The sequence below is a fragment of the Patagioenas fasciata genome, chromosome 3 (assembly GCF_037038585.1).
Source record: "Patagioenas fasciata isolate bPatFas1 chromosome 3, bPatFas1.hap1, whole genome shotgun sequence".
Taxonomy (NCBI): Eukaryota; Metazoa; Chordata; class Aves; order Columbiformes; family Columbidae; genus Patagioenas; species Patagioenas fasciata.
This window is the reverse complement of record NC_092522.1, coordinates 37,350,527-37,377,260: the sequence shown is the minus strand read 5'-3', so window position 1 is coordinate 37,377,260 and position 26,734 is coordinate 37,350,527. Positions and strand designations below refer to the sequence as shown.

At 41.3% G+C, this 26,734-nt stretch overlaps 1 protein-coding gene across 5 annotated transcripts in view; it reads left to right on the top strand.

The window, feature by feature from the left end:
• Positions 1 to 26,734, top strand: part of GLP1R (glucagon like peptide 1 receptor) — a 91,572-nt gene that overhangs the window by 17,841 nt on the left and 46,997 nt on the right. For 4 of the 5 annotated variants that reach the window (XM_071806119.1, XM_065834089.2, XM_071806121.1 and 1 more), the window contains exons 2-3: positions 12,306 to 12,402; positions 13,690 to 13,800. In XM_071806119.1, coding sequence (XP_071662220.1) covers positions 12,306 to 12,402; positions 13,690 to 13,800 — 208 coding nt within the window. Of the gene's footprint in view, positions 1 to 5,827; positions 5,881 to 12,305; positions 12,403 to 13,689; positions 13,801 to 26,734 lie in introns of those variants that run through there. The other variant, XM_071806120.1, reaches the window with a different exon arrangement.

The following is a 26,734-nucleotide window of genomic DNA, read 5'->3' as shown; positions in this document are numbered from 1 at the left end:
AATGAAGAAAATCCATTGATTTCCTGTGTATTGACAAAATCATATTGCAGGACTTGAACTGATGTAGATCAAAGCCTGCTAGAAGTGGCCTGAAGATCAGGTAGGAATAAAGTTTGGAAAAACTAGAGGCTGCATAAGAGTTCCTCTGTGCTACTGTTGGGAGACAGAAACACTGTAGTATCTGGGATTGCCTTGCAGAACTAATGTATACACCCTCTGCTGCTCATTCAACTTGTGCATGGAGTGCCAGGACCTCTGGGCAGAAGAGGGACCAAGTATTAGCATCTGAATATTATGTATACAAGTTTAATGCAATGGAGGTAAGAATGTAAAGGAATAGGGAAAACAGTGACCTGATAGATGTGTGATACTGAAATTGGCTGCAGGCTGCTTACTCATGTTTTAACCAATCCAAATACTCAGAGGGAACTGGGAAAATTGCTGCTTTGCTTGTTTGAGAGACTTGTGGTGTAGAATGTCTGATAAACTGGTCCAATTTTGAGTGCTGAAATAAGTGTTTGAGGATTGTTTTTTACTAAATTTCTTGAACTGCAAAATCCTCGGAGCTCAAGGAAAGGGTGGGCTGAAGCAAGTTCTCAGGATTACGCATGCAGAGGGATTTTTGATTTTATTAGCTTCTGTGTTATTTACACATTCAGCTGTCATGGTATAACTTCAGAGAACTGATACTATTGACATCTTGGGGAACCGGGAGAAGACAGAACTCCCAGTCTCTATTTGTGTCTTGGTTACCCATTTGTTTGCTTTAACAATAATAGTAATTTCTCTTAATACTTTCATTCTGCTATGCTTCTGAAATGAAGAAACTACAGTCTTCTTTTTGGAAGTGATATTGTGGTAGACTAATTCAGATTTGAGGAAATGCCTGATCTGGTTCCTATGGTAATATTGTGGTTCATAAGTTGCTTTGCTGTCCTAGAGTAAGGAAAATCTGTGATTCAACTTGACTTGCCTGTATTTCTGTAGTCTGCTTGCCAGGCTGAGAGGGACTGCAGGAAAACTGGGAAGTAAATCTGTTCTGGATAGATCTGACAGGTACTTTTATTTGTGTAAAAGGGGAGGAGGGGAGTGTGTTATTGACCTGCCAAATCATTTGAGTTAAAGATGGTAAAATAACATTACAATGCAATACTGAACAGCTAAGAATTGTTTGGAATTCTTTGATTTAAAAGTTTTCAGTCTGCTGAGTCCTATGAAATGCTCTCAAAGCATTAGTCATGTATTGAAGATAACAAAAAAAGTTAATGTAAACTAATGTATTAATGAAAGCTTACTTTTAATGGTTCTCATTCCAGTGTCGTGCAACTAGATGATTTCTCTCTGACTGTAATTTTAAATGTTGTAGAAGGTGGTGGTGACTGTCCTCAGAGAATGAAAAAGCAGAAAATTTAGATTTCAGGTTGGAGCTGTTTTATTTTTGCCTTCAAGGAAGCTAAATTGGCCTTGGCAAATAAGAGCAAATGTAAAATTGTGAAGTGAAAGTGAACATTGTAGTACACTTATATTGGCTGACTGTTGCTTGTAACATCGCTTCTGGAGAAGGATGACTGTACCATTCAGCCTTAGCTACCCAGGCCTCACAAATACAGCAGGCTGTTGTCAAGTTGAGATGATGCTTTAAATTGTCTCTTTGCTTAGAGGCTCTCAGGAGCATAGCCAGAACGAAAACCAGCCCTGTACAGGAAAGCTAAACTCTTCTGAGTTCTGTTTTAAAAGAAGGTAGAAGGAAAAAGACATGCCAGGTGGGATGAAGGCAGGAATATAAATTTCATGTTTGGGTGGTCTCTGGGAGTGGTAATGTCTTTTGGATCTCTCTGCTTAGGAACACAGCTCTGAGGATGCTGCTGCAGTGGTGTTACGCCAGTCGTCTTCTATAATAGCTTGTACCCCCTATTGATTTTGGTGTCCAGGGACAGCAAGATCTTCCCCTCGAACTTGGGATGAAATAAAATGATCATCCAATCTGTGCATAACTTCAGGCATGTTGATTTGATCCTTGTTTGTCAGCCTGCGCCATCTATTTGTTTCACATTATCAGAGTGCAGTCCCTGTGTAGCACCTCAATATACCTCTTTCATTTGTCTTATTACTTTTTTTGTTTGCTTTAGTGTTTCTCCATATTGGGTTAGGACTCTAGCCGTTATGCAACATTGGTTCTGTCTCATTTATGACAAATCAAGCCCTTGGAACTGAACACTTCATGGCCATGTGAGTTGAATGCTGAAAAGTATAAGATTGTATGCAGCCTGTAAAACACCACACTACATCTGACAAAGTGAATGTGAAGTCTACTGTATATGATACAATACTACAAGGATGTTATTGTAGAGCTTCTGTCCTGTCATTGTGTTATGCAAAAGTGTACCTCTGCATTGTTTTTTATTTAATATTTGAAAGGAAGACAGATTATGTCTGGAAATGAGCTTCACTGGCAGAACTCCTCTTGTATGCTCTGTTTTCAAATGTGCCATAACTGTTAGTGAAAATACTAGCAATTTGTGAAAGTATTACATATCATTACCTTGGCAAGGGGATGGGGAGGTGGGAAGGAGCAATATGGCAGATAACAGGACAGCGCACCTTGAGCCACTGTGACAATGAGCTACTGAGGGAGTTAATTCACATTAGTTAAAACCAAAATAAACTACTGCCCTCAAGTAGAACTGCAAAAGCTATACAGATTTGATTGCTTTTTTTTTTTCTCCAGCGATCTCTAAACAGTAGATATAAAACCCATGAAATTATATACTGGAGTTTTCAGGTTTGTGTGTATAGTTTTTCTAAATAGCTTTGTGGTGATTTTTTTTTGTGTTAACTGGAGAACTAAGTTTGTTTAAAAAAATATGAATGGAATGTATTTGGTGGGAGAAAGGTCTCTGAAGGTTAATATGTCTGATTAAGTGTGTGCGTTTTTTGGTTTGTGCATTGGTTCTTTGTTGTTTGTTTTGCAGGTATTGTGGTGATAGGATGACAAACGTGACTAGGTTTACATTGCTATAGGATTTGTAATCATGGGGAAAAATAGGTATCTCTCTACACCTTGTCTTCTGATCCAGCACCATGGCTCTTTAAGAAGAGTGATTTTTAAAATAGTAATTTGAAAAGTTGTGGGATGCTTTGAGACACTTTGTTGTGAAAGGTGAAAAGATATAGATTTTTTGTTGCCTAGTGAAAATACAGGTTATTTACAATGAAGTGATGTTTGTTTAGTCTCTGAGGTTGTGATGAAGATTACTCTCTTTTTTTGTGAAATCCTTTTTTTTTTTCTTTCTTGGAAACTCGAATGTTGCAATTCCCTGGCTGTGTGGGACTGCAGATTGTATCTTTGCTCAGCCAGCTCTGGGACTGGACTGTTGCCGGCCGTTAAAGAGAAACCAGTCAGCTATAAGCATAAGAAACAGATCCTTTTAAATGCAGTTGGTTTAGTATGTCATGAAGAACCAGCATAACTAATTGCATTTTAAACCACAGCAAGAGGAGCCAAAAGTCTGGCTTTGACAGATGTTCTTTGCTTTGTTTTGCTTCCGCAGTTCAGAGACCTTCTGGATGAGTCAGCTGCCCAAAGGTAGGCATCTAGTGCTATAGTCCCCTGAACAGGACTAACAGGTACAATGCAGGGTGCAGGGGAAACCTGCACCTCTGCAGCTGTGGCAGGAGACAGCAGAAGGCACTTGTGCATGTTGAGAGGAACAGTTGGTACCTGCGATCAGGCATCTGAATTCCACCCTAAATCTTCTCTACTCTTTCAGCCCTGTATATCCCCAGTTGTCCCTGTAACTCCACTGTGATTGTACATGACAGTGGTGTCCCTCAGGGGTCTATATTGGGACCACTACTGTTAAATGTCTTTATTAGCGACATAGTGGGATTGAGTACACCCTCAGCAAGTTTGCAAATGACACCAAGCCAAGTGGTGTAGTTGAATTGCTTGAGGGAAGGGGATGCCATCCAGAGGGATCTGGACAGGCTTGAGAGATGGGCCCATGTGAACTTCAGGAAGTTCAACAAGGCCAAGTGCAAGGCCCTCCACCTGGATCAGGGCAATCATCAATATCAGGACAGACTGAGTGATGAATGGATTTGAGAGCAGCCCTGCAGAGAAGGACTTGGAGATACTGGTGGAAGAAAAATTAGACATGAGCTGACAATGTGCACTTGCAGCCCAAAAAGCCAACCATTTCCTGGGTTGCATAAAAAGAAACATGGCCAGCAGGTCGAAGGAGATGATTCCGTTTCTCTACTTGGGTCTGGTGAGACCCCACCTGGAGTACTGTGTCCAGCTCTGGGGCCCCCAGGACAAGAAAGACATGGACCTGTTAGAGTGGATGCAAAGGAGGGATGTTGGAGCGATAAGGGACTCAGCATTCCGATTCAATGTGAATCATGCAAAAGCCATTTATTACAGCCTCCTTATATACGCAACTATTCTCTAATAACACATCCACGCTCCAAGCATGGATTCGCTAAATGAGTATCATGGGCAGTCCACACGCTGGAGCCCCACTGATGATAGGTCCGACAACTCACACCATGCTGAGGCCCTGTTAATGAAGAAACACCCCTCTTTCTCACAGCAGATTCTGTTCTCAGCTTCTCGAAGTGGCCTTGAGATTCCTTTGGGCCTGACTAATTCAACAACATATCTCCATCTAACGAAACCCCTCCACAGAGGGACAGGAAAATGATCAGAGAGCTGAAGCACCTCTCCTGTGAAGAAAGGCTGAGAGTGCTTCTGTACCTCAGCCTGGAGGAGAGAACAATCTGGGGAGACCCTATTATGAGGGCTAAATAGTAAAGATGGAGAGAGACTTTTTACCAGGGCTTGTAGTGTGACAGGACAAGGGGTAATGGTTTTAAACTAAAAGAGGGTAGAATTACATTGCATATAAGGAAGAAATTCAGTATGAAGGTGGTGAGGCACTGGAGCAGGTTGCTCAGGGAAGCTGTGGGTGCCCCATCCCTGGAAAATGTTCAAGGCCAGGTTGGTCTAGTGGAAGATGATCATTCCCACTGCAAGGGGATTAGAACTAGATTATCTTTAAAGGTCCATTCCGACCCAAACCATTCAATGATTCCATGTTATTACAACATTTTAAATTAAATGTCAAGTTCTTCTTCCAGTAGCATAGGCTGCATTTTGTTTCTAAATCTGTCAGGGTAGAGCTGAAGCGCTCTTCTCATCTTCAGCCTTGTAGCTTCCCCTGCTCCAACAACTCTGCTCAACTTTGCCTTTGTTCTTTCCATAGGATTTCTAGTGCTACACCTTCTGTATCTATCTAAAAATGCAATTTAAACTCTTTATTCTGTTTTGCCTGATGTGTTGTATGACTGCATCAATGAAAGCTCTTCTAAAGAGCACTTCACAGAACGTGTCTAGATTTGCAATGCACAGGAAAATCTCCTCATACAGCAGACCTATGATTTAATTTTTCATGAGTGCTGGCACACTGTCTCCCACTAAAATTGTGGGATTGCTTTCTGCTCTGCAAGAGTTTGGGAGTTTTAGTTGCTTTTGAATTTTACTCGTTTCTTCTGCCTCTTCGCATAGTTGCTCAGTAGTTTCTTCTGTCATGTTTGAGTGGCTCATATACTACATCCCTGATGGAAACGTTTACCAGAACAGATGAAAAACATTGTAACTGAAATAACTTTCTGGTAACAATGGCTGTCAATCTAAATATGTGTCTGCTTCAGCTGTAAGCGTATGGATTCATGAGTCATACAGTAACCAAAGAGGAAACCTCTTTCCAGGCTGGGAAAGCTCTTCAAGGGGTAGAAAAAGTCTGAGGGTAACTATTCTCATCCCAGGTCGGTCCATCACTGAAGACAGAAACAGCAGAATAACCCCTGGAACCACAGGTTTGTACAACATTTTCAGTCTATCCTGCCTGACCTACAGCATTTTGGCTATATTTATTTATGTCTCTAGAAGATTATGCTTAATTTTGTAGCATGCTGAAAAATTAGGCTGTACTTTATTCCCTTGATGCTATATTATGATTTCCTTGACTGTATACTGTGCAAGTTGATTTAGGTGTCTAAAAGGTTTGCTTTGATATCTGTGCTTCTGAATGCCAGATACTTTGCCTTGATCCAGAAAATGACATGGACAAAGAGATATTATTCTCATTGAAATGCTGCTTGTCAAAAAAAGTTTAGGAACGGGAAGAAAAAACTGGACAGTTTGAAATCATGAATGAAGCATCCCAGGACATCCCTGGGATGTTTGGGCTTGGAATGGAAACCCTTTTGGTCAGAGCTGAATTCTGCCACATGGTCAGACAGCTTATGAATTTGGAATGATTTATGAAACAATAAGTCAGCTGAGCTGGGAGCTCCCTGTGCCTAGTCAACAGAAGTAAGTACTGAGAGCAGGAATACGCCTCAAATTGGTTTTGGTTTTGTTCTTTAAAATGCCTTATTTGAGACTCTAGCCAGAAGCATTCTGCATTTGGAAATCTGCATTTCCAAACCTTCTTTAGGAGATGCATGCACTTATGCTTTTTTACTTAATCTAGCAAGAATAAGTCTCAAGAATAGAGGGGTGGACTGATTAGTGTCCTGTGCTATTACGGGCTGCTGTGGCATTGAGCATAAACAGCCCTTCCTTCTGAAGCTGTGCAGTTGTGCGAAAGAGGAAGAAAAAGGCATGAGGGCAGGTAGGCCAGGGTGAGGCACCGTGTGCTGCAGTGGTTATTTTCAAACTGAGAGGAATGCTGGGATTCAGCCTGTGATTTAAAACAAAGAAACAAAAGAACAACAAACACCACCAAGCAAACCAAACAATTAAAAAACCCCAATAACAACAACAAAAGTCTCCATACAAAAAAAAATTATACGTATTATTGTCTATGTCAGGAGTGTCATTTGCTCTTTCAGGCTGTTCTTTAGATGGGCTGAAATACTGTTAGGAGCTGCTCAGGCAGAGGATGAAATGGAATAGGGTCATCTTGTGTTTTGGGAAGTTACTGAAAGCCCACTGTTTAGGACTGGACATGTGCTGTCAGTCTGGGCTCAACATCTCAGAAACAGGCAGAGGAGGAGTGTCTCTTCTGTGCATTGACTGGGGTATAAGTGCCTGATGAGAGCTTGCTATTGCAGCTTTGAGTTCAAAAGCCCAATGTCGTGAAACTTGAAGTTTTAAACCAGTGACAAAATGGCAGGATCTCCATGGTTAGACAGCTGGTGAGACACTGTTTTCAAGATTTTTCTTTGTCAAAGTCCTGGGACTTTCTGTTTATCTTGAAGGTCTCATTTGAAGTGCGGAGGTGCTGCAGCCCAAAAGAAAGCTCAGCTGGCTGATGTCACCAGGGAGTTTCTCATTGAAACCAGTAGCCCCTTTTGTGGGAGCTCATTCACTGCTTTTCAGTAGCAGGGAGAATGCTGAAAGTTTTCTTTCTCTGGTGCTCTTGAGCTACTGGAGTCATGAGTTCATTAGTAACTAAGGAACAGAAGCACTTACAGGAAAAGCTCTTAGAAGCTTGCAATAGACTTTTCTCTAAAAGAAAAGCTGTTTTGATCCCTTGTTTGTTTGTTTTTCTGAGGGGTGAGAGATTTGTCCAGAGTGATCCAACTGCTGACAAAGTATCTTGCAAAATATGACTTGGGAAACATAATTAATGTTATATCATCTGATCAGTCAAGCAACCCTACAGAAGACTGAGAATAATGACTTTATCTCCAAAGGTCACTTAGTCTTGCGTGATGTCGGATGACTACATTAAACTCTAAACTGGGCAATGTAATATTGGAAGAGAATGTGATAAATGCAGAAGTCTGGGGGATGTCAGATGTCCTAAAATATGATCTCATTTTATGATTTCTGGAAGAGGTATTGCTCAGGTATTTTTAATGATTCTTCTTTTGTACTATCTCTAGTAGAGACAGCACTGTCATTTTTGATGTACTTCCTCCTTTGGCTTACCTTTAGTTCTTAAAGAAGAGTAACTGGGCTGTCAGATGTTGCTTATGGATTCAGATTAGCTCATTACACAGAAGTTGAACTAAATAGTAGCAGTGTTGTGCTGTGCCCTGTGTGGGCTGTGAACTGAGGACAAAACTGTTGTATAAATTCAAGCTTATGTCCACACTACAAATAGAATAAACCTGTTAGGTGGCCAACTTAGCTCCCACTCTGTTGGCTTTTATTGATGCATATCTATAGTTCAGGCCGACATAAAAAATTTAGTAAGATCCATATTATACAGAAAGAACATCAAGTCAGAATGAGCATAAAGGCAGTAATGTGCAATTTTCACCTATCTTGGACTTAGTTGCTGTGCTGATCCTAAGAATAACCTTGAAATAATGTGTTGCGTTGGACTTCTAAAATTTACTGCCCTTTTTGAGAAGTAATTTACTGGTGCTTCTGGTATAAAAAGCAGTAAATGTAATGTGAACCCTCCTCTCACGAGGCTGGTATGTCATCATTGCTATCAGAGGGAAGTATACCAAGGCCATACCAAAGTGTAGTTCAATGCCAGGTTGCCTAGCTATTGCTTTTGAAGACTAAGATTAGCATTTTGGAGGTCGCAATGGTTGTGACATTACATATGAGCCATTAGCAGCAAGTTGAAGTCTTTCTTATTCTGAAATATTAAAAGCATGAAAGAGCTGAAATGTAACTGTTCCTATATAAAAGCAGGCGACCAAATACATAAGAAATACAAATGTGAGGAGGAGTTTCTCATTCTGTTGCATGGTAAGACCTTTTATATGGTGATGGGAGAAGAGGGAAGATAACCCCAGGAGTCACCAGCTGCTTATGAAGCTCTGAGAATTCTCCCACTCTGAATGATGCTGTTTCATGGTGGCCTGAGCCCACTACAGGTTTATACTCTGTATGCTCAGATTTCACTGTATTAGAATAGTGTTTTAGTAGCATTGATCACCTTGGATCTGCATAGATGCTGCTTTTGGTGCAGCAGGAATAGTTTCAAAGATGTTGAAAAGTGATTAAAATTATTCCTTTTACAAGAGTCTGTGAAGACAAATGATGGCCAGAGAAAGAGGCTTTCCTATAAAGGTGTTAAGGATTTGTAAGGATTCTGTCTTTAGACTGTTGAATGAGCTAATTTATCACTAGAGATTAATCCTACTTAATGATGTGCGCATACTGAAAGGCTCCCAGTGTCTGTGCCTGTCTTAATTTTTCTGCATCCATTTTATGGTCCTTAGGCTGCACCATTACTTACCTCCTTAATGTCCTTCATCCATTCTGGCCTTCTGACTCCTCCACCTTAACCAGTCAGCCATATTTCCATCCTCTTCTCTACTATCCTTCTGTGATATACTTTCACCACAGCAAAACTGCTACTGTTTGTTCTCACATGGTTGAATATAACTGAGGGGTTGAGGGGGACAACAAACAAAAAACCCCAACAAAGCAAAAACTCCCTATACATAAAATGCAAGGACCAGTGATTTTAGCAACAAAAATATTTCTGTGTTTAATAAACCTGTTCAAACTTTTGCAATTTGCTCCAAATTTGGGGTACAGACCCAGAAACTTGTCCTTATATACTTATGTGTGTTTAGTGCTTTGATGTTGCAGAAGAATAAAATCTCTCTTCAAGAAAATGTGGTCTCTCTTACTTGAATAACTACTCACATTGTAAATCTGTGGCACTGTATAACTTGTGATTCTTGCTCATGTGGCCCAAAATCTCAGGGAAATGTGTATCAGCATATATTAAAATAAAATTTGAAGTCAATAATTTAACAAAACATGGTAGCTGAACCAGAGTAAACTGTTGCATAGAGAGAACAAAATATGTAGTCTTGGGATTTATAGTTGATTGTCTTATTGCAACAGACTATAGATAATGAAAAAACTGTCTACCAAATTGGTCATCTCCACAAAAAGGCATGTCTAATTATTTTGCTCTTACAGCTTGCTAATCTCCTTGTTAGAGTCGTCATCTCACATTATGAGAAACCAATTTAAGTAGAATGTTTCTACTTTTTTCTTAAATGGATGGGTAAAGGCTTGCTTTTCCCTAAGCTGTAATTAAAGCTGGTTATTCCTGCATTCTGAAGGCAGTAGATGAAAACTTGATTTAGAGGAAAATACTTCAAGGCTTGCTTACACCACAAGAGCTGATCTTCTTAGTGCAAGCAGTTTTAGGATATTTTTCAGGATGTTTTAAAATGTAAAGTCTTGTATCTAAAAGAAACTCTGTATACATCTTTATCTTTTAATGATTTTAAAAGCTGAATTAGATTAACTTCATGTGGTCATCTGTGTGCATGATAAATTTTTTTTTTTTGGGAAGGTGTGTGACACTTAGTAACTTCTGAAATTATTCTGAATCATAATTTAAGAGTTCATCTAGAAAATGTTATTTTTATTTAATGTATTAAAGTGTTAACCTAGCCATGACAGAGTGGTGAAATAGTCCTGTATATCTTCAATAACCACCCTTGTAAAATGAAGACCTTTCAAACAATGTGTAACCTGAATGCTAGTTTTTAAAGACTGCCCAAGAGAAACTTGGGTTTGAAAGTTGTTCCCTCTCCCTGTACTCCAGTCATCCATCCTTATTCAGCCTATGTGGTCCATTTACGTTATTTTAGTTTTAGAGTTACTTGTTTCTGTGTTTCTCTACACACACCTGTAGCCCTAATTTAGGTGATGTTCTACTTCAGGTGTGTTGATCATAGATTACTATGCTACAAGTTTGTGAGTTTCCATAGGCACGCGGGGTTAAAATTCAGTAGGATCCATTCATTTTACGCTAGGGACTTCAGCACAGACAGACTTTTGCAGCACTTATTGGCATAGATAAGATGATTTAAATCAGGCAGACAAGGGTCAGAGTTTCAAAGATCCACAGGCTTGTGCCTGTTTTGATTTCAGGGGGAGCTGGCTAAATTCTTCTAAAATTATGGCCATGAGACCCTAGTTACAGTTACATTGCACAAAAATATAGGTGGTTATTCTTGAAATGAACACAGGTGTCTACTAAATGTTTTATTTTTCATCACATGTACAAGAGCATCTTTGTAACTAAATGCAGTGGCTTGGTCCAGGCAGAAGGATATGAGAGGGCTTGTGAGGTTTGTAGTCCAAAAATGCCAGTTCTACTTCTTTTACACCAGGGTGCTTCCACTGGTGTGTAAATTTTAAAGTCACATTGGTTGTAGTGGACAGCATTCAGTTTGGTTTTCCTGAAACACAGTATATGTTTAAAATGATCTATTTGTTTTAAAACAATCCTTTACATGCCCTGAAAAAGGTTTAGAAGCACAAATGGAAAATAAAAATTAGCTGTTGAAGCTGTGAGGGTAAAATTACAAGAATAATTAGCCCTCATACTTCACTTAATAAACTGATTGACAGCTGGGATTTAATGAATTTTCATCTACTGTGTTGTACCATCAGGTTCATGCTGTTGATTGTATGTCTAAGACACCCCTGCTGTGATTTTCTCTGGAAAAAGGATGCTGAGTTAGCTGCATTATTGATCACTTACAGCTTGCTAATCCTGACACTTGTAACTCCGTTTATATGAATGTGGAGAGGAGAGAGAGAGGAGGACTGAGATATCTTTACTTAAATGCAGTGAGTATGCTGGGCTTCTGTGAGCCAGGTGGGGCATCTGCTAGGTTTGAGTGAGCAGCCAGTGCTACATTTTGCAGTTTAACAACAACTAATTCCCTTTGTGCTCAGACACAGTTTGCAGGTACTGTTCCCCTGCCCCCTCAGTACTTGTGGTAGCTGACGGTGGAATCTGCAGCCTGTCAAACTGTGCAAAAAGCATGTCCCTGCTCTTTCTGTGGTTTCAAGAAAAATATGCTGGATGTGGGGAAAAGATGTTGTTCATGGAAGGAAGGCTGAGCTGGAAAAGTTTCCATCCACATTCTGGAAGAATGCTTGGAGAATATCCACTGAATACAGTGAATTAACTTGATCTATTTATGGGTTAGCAGAAATACTGCTGTTGGAAAGAAAACCTCTCCTAAAAGGACTTGCTGCTCTTCCTGTCTTTTCATGAGATAATAAATTGCACAACTGGGGCATGTTCAAGAGAGCAATGCTAGCTCAGTCTGGGTTTCAGTGAGGACATGGTATAGCTGTTTTTTTTTTTTTAAGTTCCTTGTGGTACAAATAGGGATTTCTTTGGCTGCAATTGGGCAAATGCATAGCAGCATCTTGTACCCCTTATGATAAGCAGTGCTGTCTTGGCTTATGGTAGTAATTTTTCCATCCACCTATTCAGGCTGCATGAAAAACATACAGTTTAAATCCCTGTGGTGTCTGAGACTCATGATTTCTCTTTCAGAGTTCAGATGGGTCCCTCTCTGGGGTTATGCAGAAGTGGAAGGAGTATCAGCTCCAATGCCTGAAATATTTGTATGAGACACCCCCCATCGTGGCAGGTAAGCGTGCTTGGTAAGGATAAGAATGTATTAATTTTTAAAATGCATGATAACAGTTAGCAAGGGAGTGATTATGAACTTGAAAGTACTTTTCCAGCTTACTTTCCAGTCAATTTCTTCTTTATCCTGTTTGCTTCCTCCTGTTCTCTGTGGGACTTTTCTCTCTGCTGAGAAAGCATTTTATAGAAGAGTTTCGTTATAAAGATGTTAGTCTTTAGGTCCAGGGTGTTTTGCAGTGGCAAGTGGTGCCTGTAGCATATAAAAGCATCACACTAATGTAATACCCCTGAAACCTTTTTAGGGGTTGGGGGTGAGAGAGCACACAGGTGGTAAGAAATCTGGGACCATTGTCCTAACAGTTTGTAGGCCTTAAAGCTGGTATAAATCATCTTAAGCATTGTAAAACGCTGAAATGGCTTTAAAAAAAAAGTACCCTAGTAAAAATGAGAATGCAGCTTGTCTTAGCAGTTGAGCTGCTCTAATATACTGAGAGCAGCTGCGATGTGGTGTTTAGAGGACACTGGAGACTTGTCAATGACGCTCACAACCGGACACAGTGTGCCCTCTCCTATGCTTCAGTGCTTTTGTGACACACTGAAAAATGACAAGATGGGTCTAAAGTTGCATCTGTGAAGAATTATTTCAAAACTGTTAATTTTTTTTCTCTTAACTATATTCTTATGGCAGAGTGAGAGCAGTAGCTGATGACAAGAATGGCAGGGAAACATTCATCTCCCTCCGCTTCATTATCCTGTTGAGCGCTTGATTGCTGCCCTCTAAGAATGACAGTTTAGTAAATCTGTAGTTGAAGTATTCTGATGTTGATTAAGCTGTAATGCAAAGTTATGATGGTGTGTGGGTATTTTGTTGATGGATCTATATATTAGGCTAGACTTTACAACTGTATGACTGTGAACCAGTTGTCGTGAATAATTATCTACAGTAGTCACAGTAAAAATGATTTTTAAATTAAACTGAGACACATAAGTGTGTAAAAGAGAAAGGATGGGAATGGATCAATATTTATTTATTTTTCTTGTCCCTTGATTTAGTCAAAGGTGCTAATCTGTTCTTCAGTTCCACCCTGAAACAAGTTTCCTGTTCTGTGGAGAGAAAATCTTTTGGACAAATAAATCTCACTTAACTGCACATCAAAGCTTAATTGCATAATTTTGTTATGGCTTAAATGCACATGTCCATGTTCCCTTTTATTGTCTGCTCTTCAGTGTTTTCCTCACAGTATTAATAGAAGGCAGTGACATGACCCTCCCTTCCATCTCTCTGCAGAAGGCAAGTTCTGCAACAGAACATTTGACAACTATGCTTGCTGGCCGGATGGACTGCCTGGCACATACGTGAATGTCAGCTGCCCCTGGTATCTCCCCTGGGCTAATGCAGGTAAAAGCCTTTCCATATAGGCACAGCATTAAACCAACCCTGCTTTCCTTCCACAGTCTTTGCAAGGATAAAATTGGCTTAAATGGCTGTGAGTGTAGTCAGTTCTCTGCAACAAAGAAGTAGGTATGGGGCTCAGTATGATGCACTCTTTAGCTCCCTTTAACAGAAGAAAATGGAAGAAGATACTGTTCTTAAGGATTGCATTTAGTTTGGATTTTTTCTCACGTGATTTTGCTGCTTGAATAGTGGTTCCTATTAATAAAATAGTGCTGTGGTGTGTGTTGAAGACTATCTAACAGTAATAATGGTGTAGTTTGAGATAAAAGTATCAAAGCTAGACGGTAGGTCATCCTGTGGTAAATAATGAAAAAAAAATCTAAAGTGAAGTTCTGTGTTGTGAGATAAACCTTTCTCAGAGTGCTGCAAGTTGAATATGTTGTCAGTGATTGAAAACACTTTTTCTCTGCAGGAATGAATGTCACCTTTATATTTTACAGCCTTATGTATATGTGTACCTGATACCACTTCAAAGCAATGTGTATTAGATCACTTTGTCTAGTATTCTGTCTAGTATTCAAAACCAGTGACTTGTACAGCTTGTTCTTTGTGAATATCTTTCTATGTTTTGAAGTCTAAATGAAACAGTTTATTAACTAATTACTTTGGTGTGACAAATTGGCTTTGGTCCCTGTTAAGGGACAGAGGATACTGGTTAATGAGGATATATAAGTCTGCTGGCTGTAAAGATGGTTTAAGTACAGAGTACATAGTGCAAGTGTTGGTATGAAGGGATTTTGGGAATGAGAAAAAAAAAGGATGGGATGGTTAGAGGATATTTAGATGTACTGGATAATGTGAGACCTGGGCATGGTGCAAACGGTATGGAATAAGGGGTGTAGATTGTACTGGGTATGGCTGGGATGGAGGTGAATTCTCCATAGCAGCCCACATGGTGCTTTTCTTTGTATTTATGGCTAGAAGTGTTGATAATGGCTGTTGATGAGCAGTGCATACACAGCATCAAAGCTCACTCTCCAACCCATGTCCTACCCAAGGCCAGTAGGCTGGGGATCTGCAAACTGACAGGTGACGTAACTGGGACAGCTGACCTAATCTGACCACTGGGATATTACCTACCATAGGATGTGGTGGTCAGCAATAAAAGCTCAGGGAAAGAAGGAAGAAGAGGGTACAGACACTTGTGGTTATGATGTTTCTCTTCCCACGTAACAGTTATGCATGCTGAGGTCCTGTTTTCCAGGAACTAACTGGGCATCTGTCTGCTGGTGGGAAGCAGAGAATAAATTCCTTGTTTTGCTTTGCTTGCACATGTAGCTCTTGCTTTCCATTCTGAACTGTTATTATCCTGAGGTGTGTGAGGGAAGAGGAAGGAATCCTTGCACCAAAATCAAAATGTCATCACAATGCCAACAAAGGTTGACATGCACAATAGAAGTCCACCCCTAGTTCCTTCACTTCTTTATAGCCACAAAAGATTGCCCAAAATTATTGCTCTCTCTGGCAATGTCCAGTTCTGGTTTTGCCTGTTACCTTCCCTAGTTGCTGTCTTTATCTTGACCTGTGAGCTTTTCCTTTTTATTTTCTCCCCTATCCTGCTGTGAGGAGTGAGAGTGAGAGTGAGGGAGTGGCTGGGTGGGCATTTACCAGCTGGCTAAGGTCAACTCATCCACCATGGTATCTCCAATGGCTGCAAGGGAGTCTCTGCTCTCATGTCTGCATCACCCCCTCCCATCTTGTCTGACCTCAGTGCTCACAGGCCTGTTTCTCACACTTATTTTTTCCTCACCCCTCACGGCCAGACAGCTTTTGGTGTTTTCTTTACATATATTTCCCTTGAGGCAGCACCATCTTGGCTGAGGGGCTCAGTAATGCCCTATGCTGGCTCTATTGGAAGCGGCAGTGTCCAGCATGGGGCACCTACAGCCCCTCCTCATAGAGGCCACCCTGCAGTCCCCTGCTGCCACCACCTAGATACGAACATGCAGGATGCTTGGTAGCCTGCTGTAGCATGTAATGACTCTTACTGTTGAGTAGTAGAGATGCTTGGAAATGTACAAATTTGGTGATGGTGTGTGTGGGGGTAAATGACAGGTCAACTATTGCAACCTTTAATTTTCTGGCTAGCTTTAAGCTTGTCTCAGAGGCAAGTCCCTGAAACAAAATTGCTGAGTCTGGATTGCATTGCTTTTTTCACTTTAGTTTGGTTCATCTTTTCTACTAGGGTTTCAAGGGAAGAGATTGGAATCAACATTACAGTGTCCTTAGTGGTTAAGGAAACACATGGTGTGTGTATCTTAGTGTACTTAGTGGTTAAGGAAACGCATGGTGTGTGTGTGTGTCTTTCTGCCCTGTGCTCTGGGGTCCTGCTGCCACTTTTCTGCCTTGCCTGCTTTCCTAAGTGATCTGTATGCCTGGCAGTTTTGTACCCATCTTATTTGTGCTAAACATCTATGCTGGGGTAACTCCCCACCCCATGTGTTGCTCTGTATCCTACTGGGTGAACATTGTGCTGCTGTATCCATATTTCTGACTTTGCACATATTTTGTATTACCTCAACTGTCATTGTAGTAGCTGCCAGTTTGATAATTTGTGAAGTCAAAATGCTGTTTTGCTAATCCTCTTCAGATTATTAATAAAGATATTTTGGTTTTAGAATGGGTAAACAAGATTTCGTAAGCATACAATGTTAATATTTACCTCAATTAATTGACATAAAATTATTGGATGCTGCAGAATTCTATCCAATACTGCATATCTTTCTGGATATCTGAAACTCTTCACAGGATTAAAATTCTTTCCTCTAAACCTGTTTACTTGCAATCTTTAAGACCCAGGACACGGTTATTTGACTTCCAGCTGCTCTTGAAACATCACTGCTGGAGACAGCCAAGGTTTAACACAATATTGCAGATTAATAAATTATTGGAATGTACAATATCTTTCATGCTTTTGGAAATAAGTTTTTTAAAACATTAATTATCCTGAAACAAGTGTTTATTTCAGTGAAAAGAACAGCAGCATTTTGTATAACCCCTTGCTAGGAAGGATTGCATAAGTTATTCAGAAAGTCATTAAACCTATGGACATGTTCCCTTGTTGTGCATAGTGTGCATATACCTCAATCTCTGTTTTATTAGTGAGGAATAATAATGTAATGAGGAGGCCTTTCATTGACTACTATAAAACAAGAAGTTTGTATCTGTGCCAGGTATGCAATTTAGGAGCCTGAATTACAATGACCTTATTTCATGACATCTTGTGGAGTCATGTTCAAAGTGAATGCTAATGGGCTGCCATGAGGCAGAGGTAACATCTTTATAATGGAAGATCTGGAGCAATATGAAATAGGACAGCTTGTTACTTACAACTGTTGCTAAAACATGCTTATTACTTGTTTTTCTTTAGTCCCCTACGTGGAACTTGAAATAGATTCTAGAACTGCAGAGCTTCCATCTCTTCACCTGATGAAAATGGAGAAAATGAAAAAATGAGACCTTGTTTGGGAAGTATCTTCAAAACATGTTTATTTAAGACTCCTGTTACTTTTAGTAGGAGTCAGGTTAAGTGTGTAAAAAGCTTGCTGTGGGACTTCACACCATACTCCTTGAAGTCCCATGGGGAAGAAATTGAAACACTTGAATCACATAATCAGTTCTGAGTTGGAAGGGACCCACAAGGATCAGCAAGTCCAACTCCTGTCCCTACACAGGACAACCTCAAAATTTACATAATTTGTCTGAGGGTGTTCTCCAGTCTCTTCCTGAACACTTCCTGGCTTGGGGCTGTGACACCTCCCTGGGGAGCCTGTTCCAGTGCTCCATCACCCTCTGGGTGAAGAACCTTTTCTGAATGTCCAGCATAAACCTCCCCTGGCAGATCTTCCTGCCATTCCCTGATGTCCTATCATTGGTCACCAGAGAGAAGAAATCAGTGCCTGCCGCTTCTACTCCTCTTGTGAGGGAGCCATAGGTCATGATGATGTCTCTCCTTTCTCTGAGCTGAACAAACCAAGTGACTTTAGTCTCTCCTCATATGGCTTTCCCTCTAAACCCGTCACCAACTTTGTGGCTTTTCTCTGGACACCTCCCTCAGATGACTGGCAATACTATGCCTGATGCAACCCAGGACATGGTTGGTGCTCTTGGCTTCCAGGGCACACTTGGTTCATGTTCAACTTGCCATCGACCAGAATCCCCAGATCCCACTCTGCAGAGCTGCTTTCCAGCATCTCCTCCCCCAGTCTGTTTGTTACAGCCAAGGTTGCTGGGTCCTAGGTGTGGAATCTGGCACTTATCCTTGCTAAACTTCATAGAGTTGGTGATTGCCCAGTTCTTTAATTTGTCCAGATCCCTCTGCAGGGCCTCTCTGCCCTCTAGAGTGGCAACAGCTCCTCCCAATTTTGTGTCATCAGCAAATTTAGTATTCCCTTAAATCTTGTGTCCGAGTAATCTATGAAGACATTTAAGAGTACTGGCCCTCAGATGGATCCCTGCAGAACCTGCTAGTGACTGGTTGCCAGCCTGACATAAGACCATTTACTAGAACTCTTTGATCCTGGCCTGTCAGCCAATTACTCACCCACTGCCTTGTGTGTTTACCCAGCTGTATGCTGGACGTCTTGTCTAGAAGGATGCTGTGAGACACAGTATTGAAAGCTTTTCTGAAATCCAAAAAGATCACATTGACAGGCTTCCCTTGGTCAACTAGGTGGGTAACCTTGTCATAGAAGGAATACTGCTTATGATGGGGTACTAAAATAGGGTAAGCACTGAGTGCAAGTCTTGTTATGACCTAGCCATTTCTGTGAAATTGTAGAGGAGTTAGCAGGAGAGAGAGGTGACCCAGGAAGCATATAGAGACACTGATCATTCAAAGATAGGATTAGGAAAGTCAAAGCCTATGCAGAATCTGATAAGTGATGTGAAGGGCAACAAAAAGAGCTCCTAAACAGAAATGAGAGAAATTTGGATCTACTGCTGAATGGGATAGGAGGATCTTGTGACAAAGGATGGGGAAATGACTGAGGCACTTGCTGCCTTTCTTTGTCATGGCCTTTACTGGTAAAGCTTGCTTTCAGCAATACCAGGCCACTGAGATCAGCGGTAAAGTTGGGAGCAAGGAATATTTACCCTTAGTTGAAGAGGACTGGACTATAGAATGTTTAAATGGGACATACAAAACTCCATGGGACTTGGTGGGGTGTACTAACAAGTGCTGAATGAATTGATTAATACCATTGTGAGGCCACTCTTGATTGCCTTTGAAAGGTCATAGCAATTGAGAGAAACTCCTGAGGACTGGAAGAAAGCAATTGCCACCACCATCTTCAAGCACAAGGAGGAGAATCTGGGAACTATATGTGATCAGCCTTGCATCAGTGCCCAGGAAGGTGACAGAGCAAATAATCCTGGAAACTGTTTCCAAACACATAAAGGACAGAAGGTGATTTGAAGTAGTCAGCATGGATTTATGGAGGTGAAATCATGCTTAACAAACCTGATGAGATGACTTGCTTGGTGGATAAGCGGAGAGCTGTGAATGTGTTTATCTTGACTTTAGCATGGTTTTTGACACTGCCTCCCATAACATGCTCATTGACAAACTGATGGAGTGTGCATTAGACAAATGCGATTAACTGAAAAACTGCCTGAGCTGCTGGGCATATATGGTTGTGGTCAGCAGCACAAAGTCCAGTTGGAAATTGATCCCTGATGTACCCCAGGTATTGGTAGTAGGTCCAATACTGTTTAATATCTTTATTAATAATCTGTATGATGGAACTGAGTGCACCTTCAGCAAGTTTGCAGACCATACAAACTGAGAGGAGTGGCTGATAACACCACATGATTGTGCTGCCATTCAGAAGGACCTTGAGAGGTCAAAGTAAGTGGCTGACAGGAATCCTGTGAAGTTCTGCAAAAGGAAATGTAAAGTCCTGCCACTGGTTAGGAATAGCTGTATGCACCAGTACTGACTGGCTGGAAAGCAGCTTTGCATGAAAGGCCCTGGAGGTCATGGTGGACACCAGGCTCAGCATGAGAGGCAATGTGCCCTTGAGGCAAACAACACCAACAGCTTCCTGGGCTATATTAGGAAGAGCATCGCTGTCAGCTCAAGGGGATGACACATCTGGAGTGCTTTGTCCAGTTCTGGACTCCCCAGTATGAAAGAGATGTTGAACATACTGTAGCAAATCCAGGAAATGGTTATGAAGTTTGGCCCCTTTGTAAGGGATACAAGTGTCTCTCTGGTAAAATGAAGCTGAGAGAGCTGGTGTTATTCAGCCTGGAGAAGAAAAGGCTCATCAGGGATCTTATCAATGTGTATGGTCACAAGTTGAAATATGGGACGCTTCCTTTAAACACAATTATTTTACTGTGAGATTGATCAAACACCTGGAACAGGTGACCCGGAAAGGTTTTGGAGTCTCTATCCTTGAAGATGGTCGAAGTTGACTGGACACAGACCTGAGCAACTTGCCCTGGTTCACCATGCTCTAAGCAGGGTGTTGCACTAGGAAATCCCCAGAGTCCCCTTCCAGTCTCAGCTGTTTTATTTTCCATTTCTGTTATTTTTTTAAGATGATAAGTCTTGATAACTAGTTACTGTAACATGTTACAAATTCCTTTGGTGTCAGCTAGAGTAGGAGATAGGGAAAATAATTTGTGTGGGAAGAGTTTGTAATGCTGGAGCATTCCTTGATCAATTACAGGTTTGCAAACCTTACACGTAAACAATTTTTATTCTTGTTTGTGTCCCACTCTTCTTATCCTAGTGGCTGTTAGTCTTGAGCCTGCCCTTCTGCAAATATCAACAACAAATGTAGCTCAGCAGGTTGCCTGTCAGACTGGCAAGCTGAAAATGATATGGAGAATTTTTTACCTGCTCAGCAGGTATATGCTGTGTCACTAGTCCAACCCTATGTCATGTTAGTAGCTTTTATGTCTCTACTTGCTGCCACAGAGGTGCTCACTGAGGTATAGCTTTCTTCTTACTTCCTTAGTGTGGCAGCTTCTGAATCACTGCTTGCATAGTGGGTATGGGTTCAGCAGTAATGCTTTCTCCAGGTCTTCAGATTGCTCATTTATCTCAAGGTACAAGAGCAACTGCAGGGAGATGGGAATCTGTTCATTGAAAAACTGGAGAATAAAAGTGCTGTTCTCAGTGCTGTGTGTCTATCCAGACTTGTATGCATACAGACACTCAAGACCAGACTTTCAAAAGACAAACCCACGGAGGATGGGCTTGCAGGTCTTTTGTGCTAAGCACTGCATGCAGTAGCAAGGTTTTGTCTCAGCATCACTCGCTTTGTGATTGCAACATTCGTCTTCTGCCCTTCTTGAAAGTGCTGCTTGCTAAGGCAGCCTATAAACTACAGCAAAGACAATTGATACAGTTCCACTTGTATGTCAGATCTCATAAGAAATGCTGAACCTGAGACTTATATTTTTTTGTCGTGTTACCTAGTGGGTGTGTCAGGATCCTGGCCAAACTCAGCATTGGTATGCTGTCTGCAAGGGTGGGCTCTCTGAATATATTAGTGATAATCGGATAGAAAAAAGATTACAACATTATACTAGGATTTTATGCTTGAAACCATGTATCCCTGTACTTCTACAGATTTACTTTGTGACAGGTAAGGAAACTAAACCCAAATTTTTGGAAGATTTTTTGGTTTATAGCTTGCACTGAAGTACTGGGCATTGGGTTGTTGGTGCACTTTTGGGATGTGGCCCAAAGGTTGGTTTATTACGTGTTTCTTCAGTGACACCTGACTACTACCTTTTTTCTGTCTGTGGCTGTGCAGCAAACTAGATTGAGAATTTCACCTGACTGAAATGTGGGGTTTTGTTTTCACTCCTTTAAGGTGTTTTTTGTTGTGTCATTTCCTGAATGGTGTGAGTGCAGCTGTATTAGCATGGATCTGCATCAAGTATATTGGCCATTATAGCAGTGTTTTAACTCAACAGGAAATTGTGAAATAAGGGTATTTGAGGCATCTGGGTAATCAGTACCGCAGTGAAGCAAAAGGACCTGAGGTTTAGAGTAGCCTCTGCTTCAGTGCAGGTTAAACCATTGTCTCTGGCATGAGAAATATGTGACAAATGTCTCACAGCACAATGCAGTTGTTCGGTATCATAGCAGATGAGGACCCCAGACACTGTTGGGCTGTAACTACATGGTAGGAGTTAATAAAATCATCTGTGTCCCTGTAGTGCCATATAAAATAGCTTTGTGTATGTAGTGAGGAAGCCCTTTGGGACAATGACAAGCACTTGCATTGGGGCAGACAGAAAGTGGAGGGGAATCTGGTTTTGGTCAAAGGAAGGACTCTAGTGAAATTCATAAATTTCCTCTTCTTGTTTTTCAAAGTGGTATTTTGAAATCCTTTCAAAATATGAAGTTAAATGTCTGGATTATCAAAACAAACACATGCTTAATTTCTGCCATGCCTTGCTTCCCCGGCTCTCCCCCTAACCTCCCCCCCCGCCCAAAGAAAAAGAAAGTGTTTCTTTTAGCCTGCTTATACATCTCTGAAAAGAGCAAACTACAGCAGTTTCAAACCTATATGGGTTATTTCACTCCAACTCTGTTTTACTCCTATTTATTCTTATGTAACTCCGACTGTTGGGTGGGATGGGGAGATGCTGAAATAGCAGGAGGGAAGTTATTGCTGAAGGGATTTGTCCTGTGAAGTTGCCAGCACGGATTTTGGACCATGGCCAAAGCTTGTTGTAGGCAAATTTCACATACATCTGACTGCCTGAGTCAAAGCTTTTGCTCCCATATGTGTCCTGGGCCAAACCTTGCCTTTAGTGAAAACCCAGAAGGCCTACTCAGTTTATGGCAGCATTGAAGTTACACCAGGTAAACTTTGCATGTCTTGCTATCGACATTGTCGTCAGTGAGATTACCGTGAGTTATACTAGGGCAGCAGCTGTCTCAGAGTCCAGTCAGTGTGGAAACCTCCAAGGGCTGCAGTGTTCCTTTAAGGAAGGCAGGCACCTCACCTCACTGTGTGCTTTTTCTTGTTATGTTCTTATAATTGAAGGCCAGCTGCCAGTAACACCATGTGGATTTGGAAACTGTGGAGCTGCACAATTCATCTTGCAATTATGCCTCCTCTGGGGTTCTGATATTTTATTGTTTAATAGCACTAAATCCTTTTTAATTAAAAAAACCTTCCAGAGGTACTAGTTTTAGACAAGAGTTATGTGAACAGTAGCTGTGTCAGTTGCTCCTATATGCACTGGGTGCACAAAGGCTGGCTGTAAACTTGAATTAACAGAGGTGTGGCTGTTATTCCAAACTCCACTCAAAATTTTCTAAACTCTTTGAATGCTTTTGTTTCAGCTTAGGATGCATCTCTGGTTTTGAGGTGGCTGGACACCTGAAGTGACTTAACTGCGAGTCTGTATCTGTATTGGTATCTTGGTCTGGCATTGTAGTGAACTTTGAAGCAAGCCCCTGATTGCCCTGCTCACTGTGACTGAGTTAGTTTGAGCAGTTTTGGAATCTTTGGAGGAAACTAAATCAGAGACTGTGCCCCAGGTGTGCATTGTATTCTCTTCAGTGTTGGATCGAGACATAAAACCTAATAAATTGTCTGTACTACTGAGAAGTCTTCCAGTATGACCATACGTAGACCATTGGAGGACTCCAGAACTGCCAAGCTCTTGTTAAATCCTGAGTTTTTCTTGTACCAAGTAAAGGGCTAGATGGCTTGTATGCCTTTAACTGCAGTTGACCATGAGCTCTCGGTGCTTTTTAGTTCTTCATGCTCTCTAGATCCACCTTTCTTCTAGTCTGAAATCCTTTCCTTTGTTTAACAAATAACTTTCATTGCCATTCACCTTTGCTTTAATCACTTGTCTCCTAAAATTCACTTTATTTTTCTATATTATCTTCTCTTTACTACATTACGTGTTGCAATGGTGCCATCTGCTCTTTTTTTTTCTCCCAGGAGACCAGATACATCACAGCCTAGGGACCCCTGGAAACAGCATAGCTTTTCACCCTGTGACAGGAAAGATCTGAAAGACCAGCTCTGATAGTAACCTCGTGGCTGCCTCTAGCTACTGGTGATGCAGTCAGAGTCTGATTAAATCTAGTAAACTGAAGGATGTAGTGGAGATCTGGGACCACAGCTGTACTTTGCACAATAGTTTGCCTAGTCACAGAGATTGAGTGAACTGAGCTTCATGTGCCGGTGTGGTGATACAGAGGACAGAGACTGGGTTGCTGCTCCAGATTAACTTTAGGTGCAGGGACACATCCAGGTCAGCTTTTTCTCATTTCCCCCCATTGTAACCTATGTTTGAGACCCTTTTCCCAGCACTCCCTATTCCCTCTCTAGTGACGGAACTACTTTTCCTGATGTGTCTTTAGGTATGGGTGGGCTCTGCATGAGGCTTTGTGTGGAAATGGGGCATTACGTCAGAACTGCAAAGTGCCATAGGTTGCCAGTCTGACCAAGAGGATTTTATGCTTTTTAAAAGCAATTTCCCTAGGCCTATGACATATAGGTAAGCCTTCTTATGGTGCAGCGGAGATGATGAAATTGTCTGCACAGTCCTCACCATGCATTAGTGGCTTGGTTCTGGCTACTGTTTACATTATGAACTGTGTAAGCCCTGATATTTTCCTGCCCAAAAGCTGTTATTATAGACTTACACAGTTGTAACAGCATCATGCATGGCAATACTGCAGATCCTATTCCCTGCTACACAAGCAGCAGAAAAATAAGTGTTGAAAGGGATTTTGTTTGGGATCTGAGAGATTAATCTGTGGTTGTTGTGCCCCCCAAGGAGAAGGGCTGAAAAAGGGCTGTTGCTTTTTAGGGGTGGTCTGTGGAAAGCCCTACAGCTGAGGAAGCAGGCATTTTTGTGTGAATTTTCTTTCAGACAGTTTTGAGGTATATGCATGGCTGGAACATTTGGTTTGGGGGACCAGATTAAACCTTGTCTAGTTTAATCTCACTTTTTGTTTAATGATCCAGTTTCATAGTTTGAGGTCCAGAGGGACCTGGACAAGCTCAATAAGTGGGCCCATGCAAACCTCCTGAGGTTCAACAAGGCCAGGTGCAAGGCCCTGCACCTGGGTTGGGGCAACTCCCAGTATCCATACGGGCTGGGGGATGAGGGAATTGAGAGCTGCCCTGTGGAGAAGGACTTGGGGCTACTGGTGTATGAAAGATTGGACATGGGCTGGCAATGTGCATTTGCATGGACCTGCTGGAGAGGATTCAGAGGAGGGCCAAGAAAATGATCAGAGGGCTGGAGCACCTTTCCTGTGAGGACAGGCTAAGAGAGTTGGGGTTGTTCAGCCTGGAGAAGAGAAGGCTCTGGGGAGACTTCATCACAGCCTTCCAGTACTTAAAAGTGACCTATAAGAAAGATGGACAGACTTTTTAGCAGAGCCTGTTGCGATAGGACAAGAGGCAATGTTTTTAAACTAAAAGAGAAGAGATTCAGGCTAGACACAAGGAAGTAATTTTTTACAGTGAAGATGGTAAAATACTGGCACAGATTGCCCAGAGAGGTGGCAGATGCCCCATCCCTGGAGGCATTCAAGGCCAGGCTGGACAGGGCTCTGAGCAACGTGATGTAGTTGAAGGTGTCCCTGCTTACTGCAGGGGCGTTGGACTAGATGGCGTTTGGAGATCCCTTCCAACCCAATCCCTTCCAACCCGATCTATTCTATGATTATATGATCTTCTTGAAACCAAGCTAGCAGATTGCTATGTGAGTGTATAACTAAATTACTTGTTTGTCTTTTAACATGCAAGAGAATAAATTTCATTTCAAATATTTAATACAGTGAAGACTGTTAGAAATTTATTACACTTCTTCTCTTCTTTGTTCTAATAAAACGAGGTTTCCAGAAAGCTCTCCATAATGCTGGAAAGGGTTGTGACCTTTTTTCAGTGAAAATATGTTGCTTTGCATTTGCTAACCTATAAGCAATTTAAAATTTATACTTCCTTACACTAAATGCTGTCTCAAGCTAATTGGAAATCGCATTTTGCTTAAAAATAACCCAAAAACTCCTAGTCTTTCAAGTTCATCTCTGCCTCTGTTTGTTAGTCTCCATCTGGGAGTATACCAGAGAACTGTAGAATGTATGCTGCTCATCTCAAGGGTAGATATAGAGGTTGTTGGCACAAATAATTTTAAGAATCATCAACAGATATTATTAACATGCATCTATTTTGGGCCGTGTGGCAGTGCCATTCTCCATTTTATCAATTCTTTAAACACATGAAATATATTCTTAAATAGATTGCTGGTAAACTTTAGATTGAGGTACATGCAACTGAGCAATGGCTTATGAACTTTCAGCTGAGGTAACATATGTGACCTCCTTTAGGGACAGTGAAATGCTATATGCTCTGATTCCTCTTCTACTGCAACCAAAACATGAGCATTCCTCATCAAATATGTGGTAGGAACAGAAGGAGGTTTTGCATGTGACCAGGCACTGAAGTGCGTACATGGGTGATGGAAGCAGCTGCTTGTTGTTCATGTGAGGTACGGATTTGGTCACCTGCAGCCCTCTAGGAAGAATTTAGTTTTCTGCACTGCAGGACATAGCATAAATGCTGGCCAGCCTTGCTGTGGGATATCAGCTTGCTGTGACAGCATCTGTGGGAGTGAGAGTAGTTGGCAGGACTGCACCTTTTCCACTAATTTTTCAGTTCTAACTATATAGTGGCTTTTGTTTTGTTCAAGTAATTCGTTGAGATGTACTGCCAAGGATATCAAGGCACACCTCTGCAGAGACACAGCTGAGCCTTGTTCTTTCACTGCTTGACAAGTTGGCCCCAGCTAATCTGACTGTGACTAGGACATTTAAGTGAGAAGTAGACACTGTTACACCCAGCTGCAAAGAAGCTACTGGAATACATCTGCA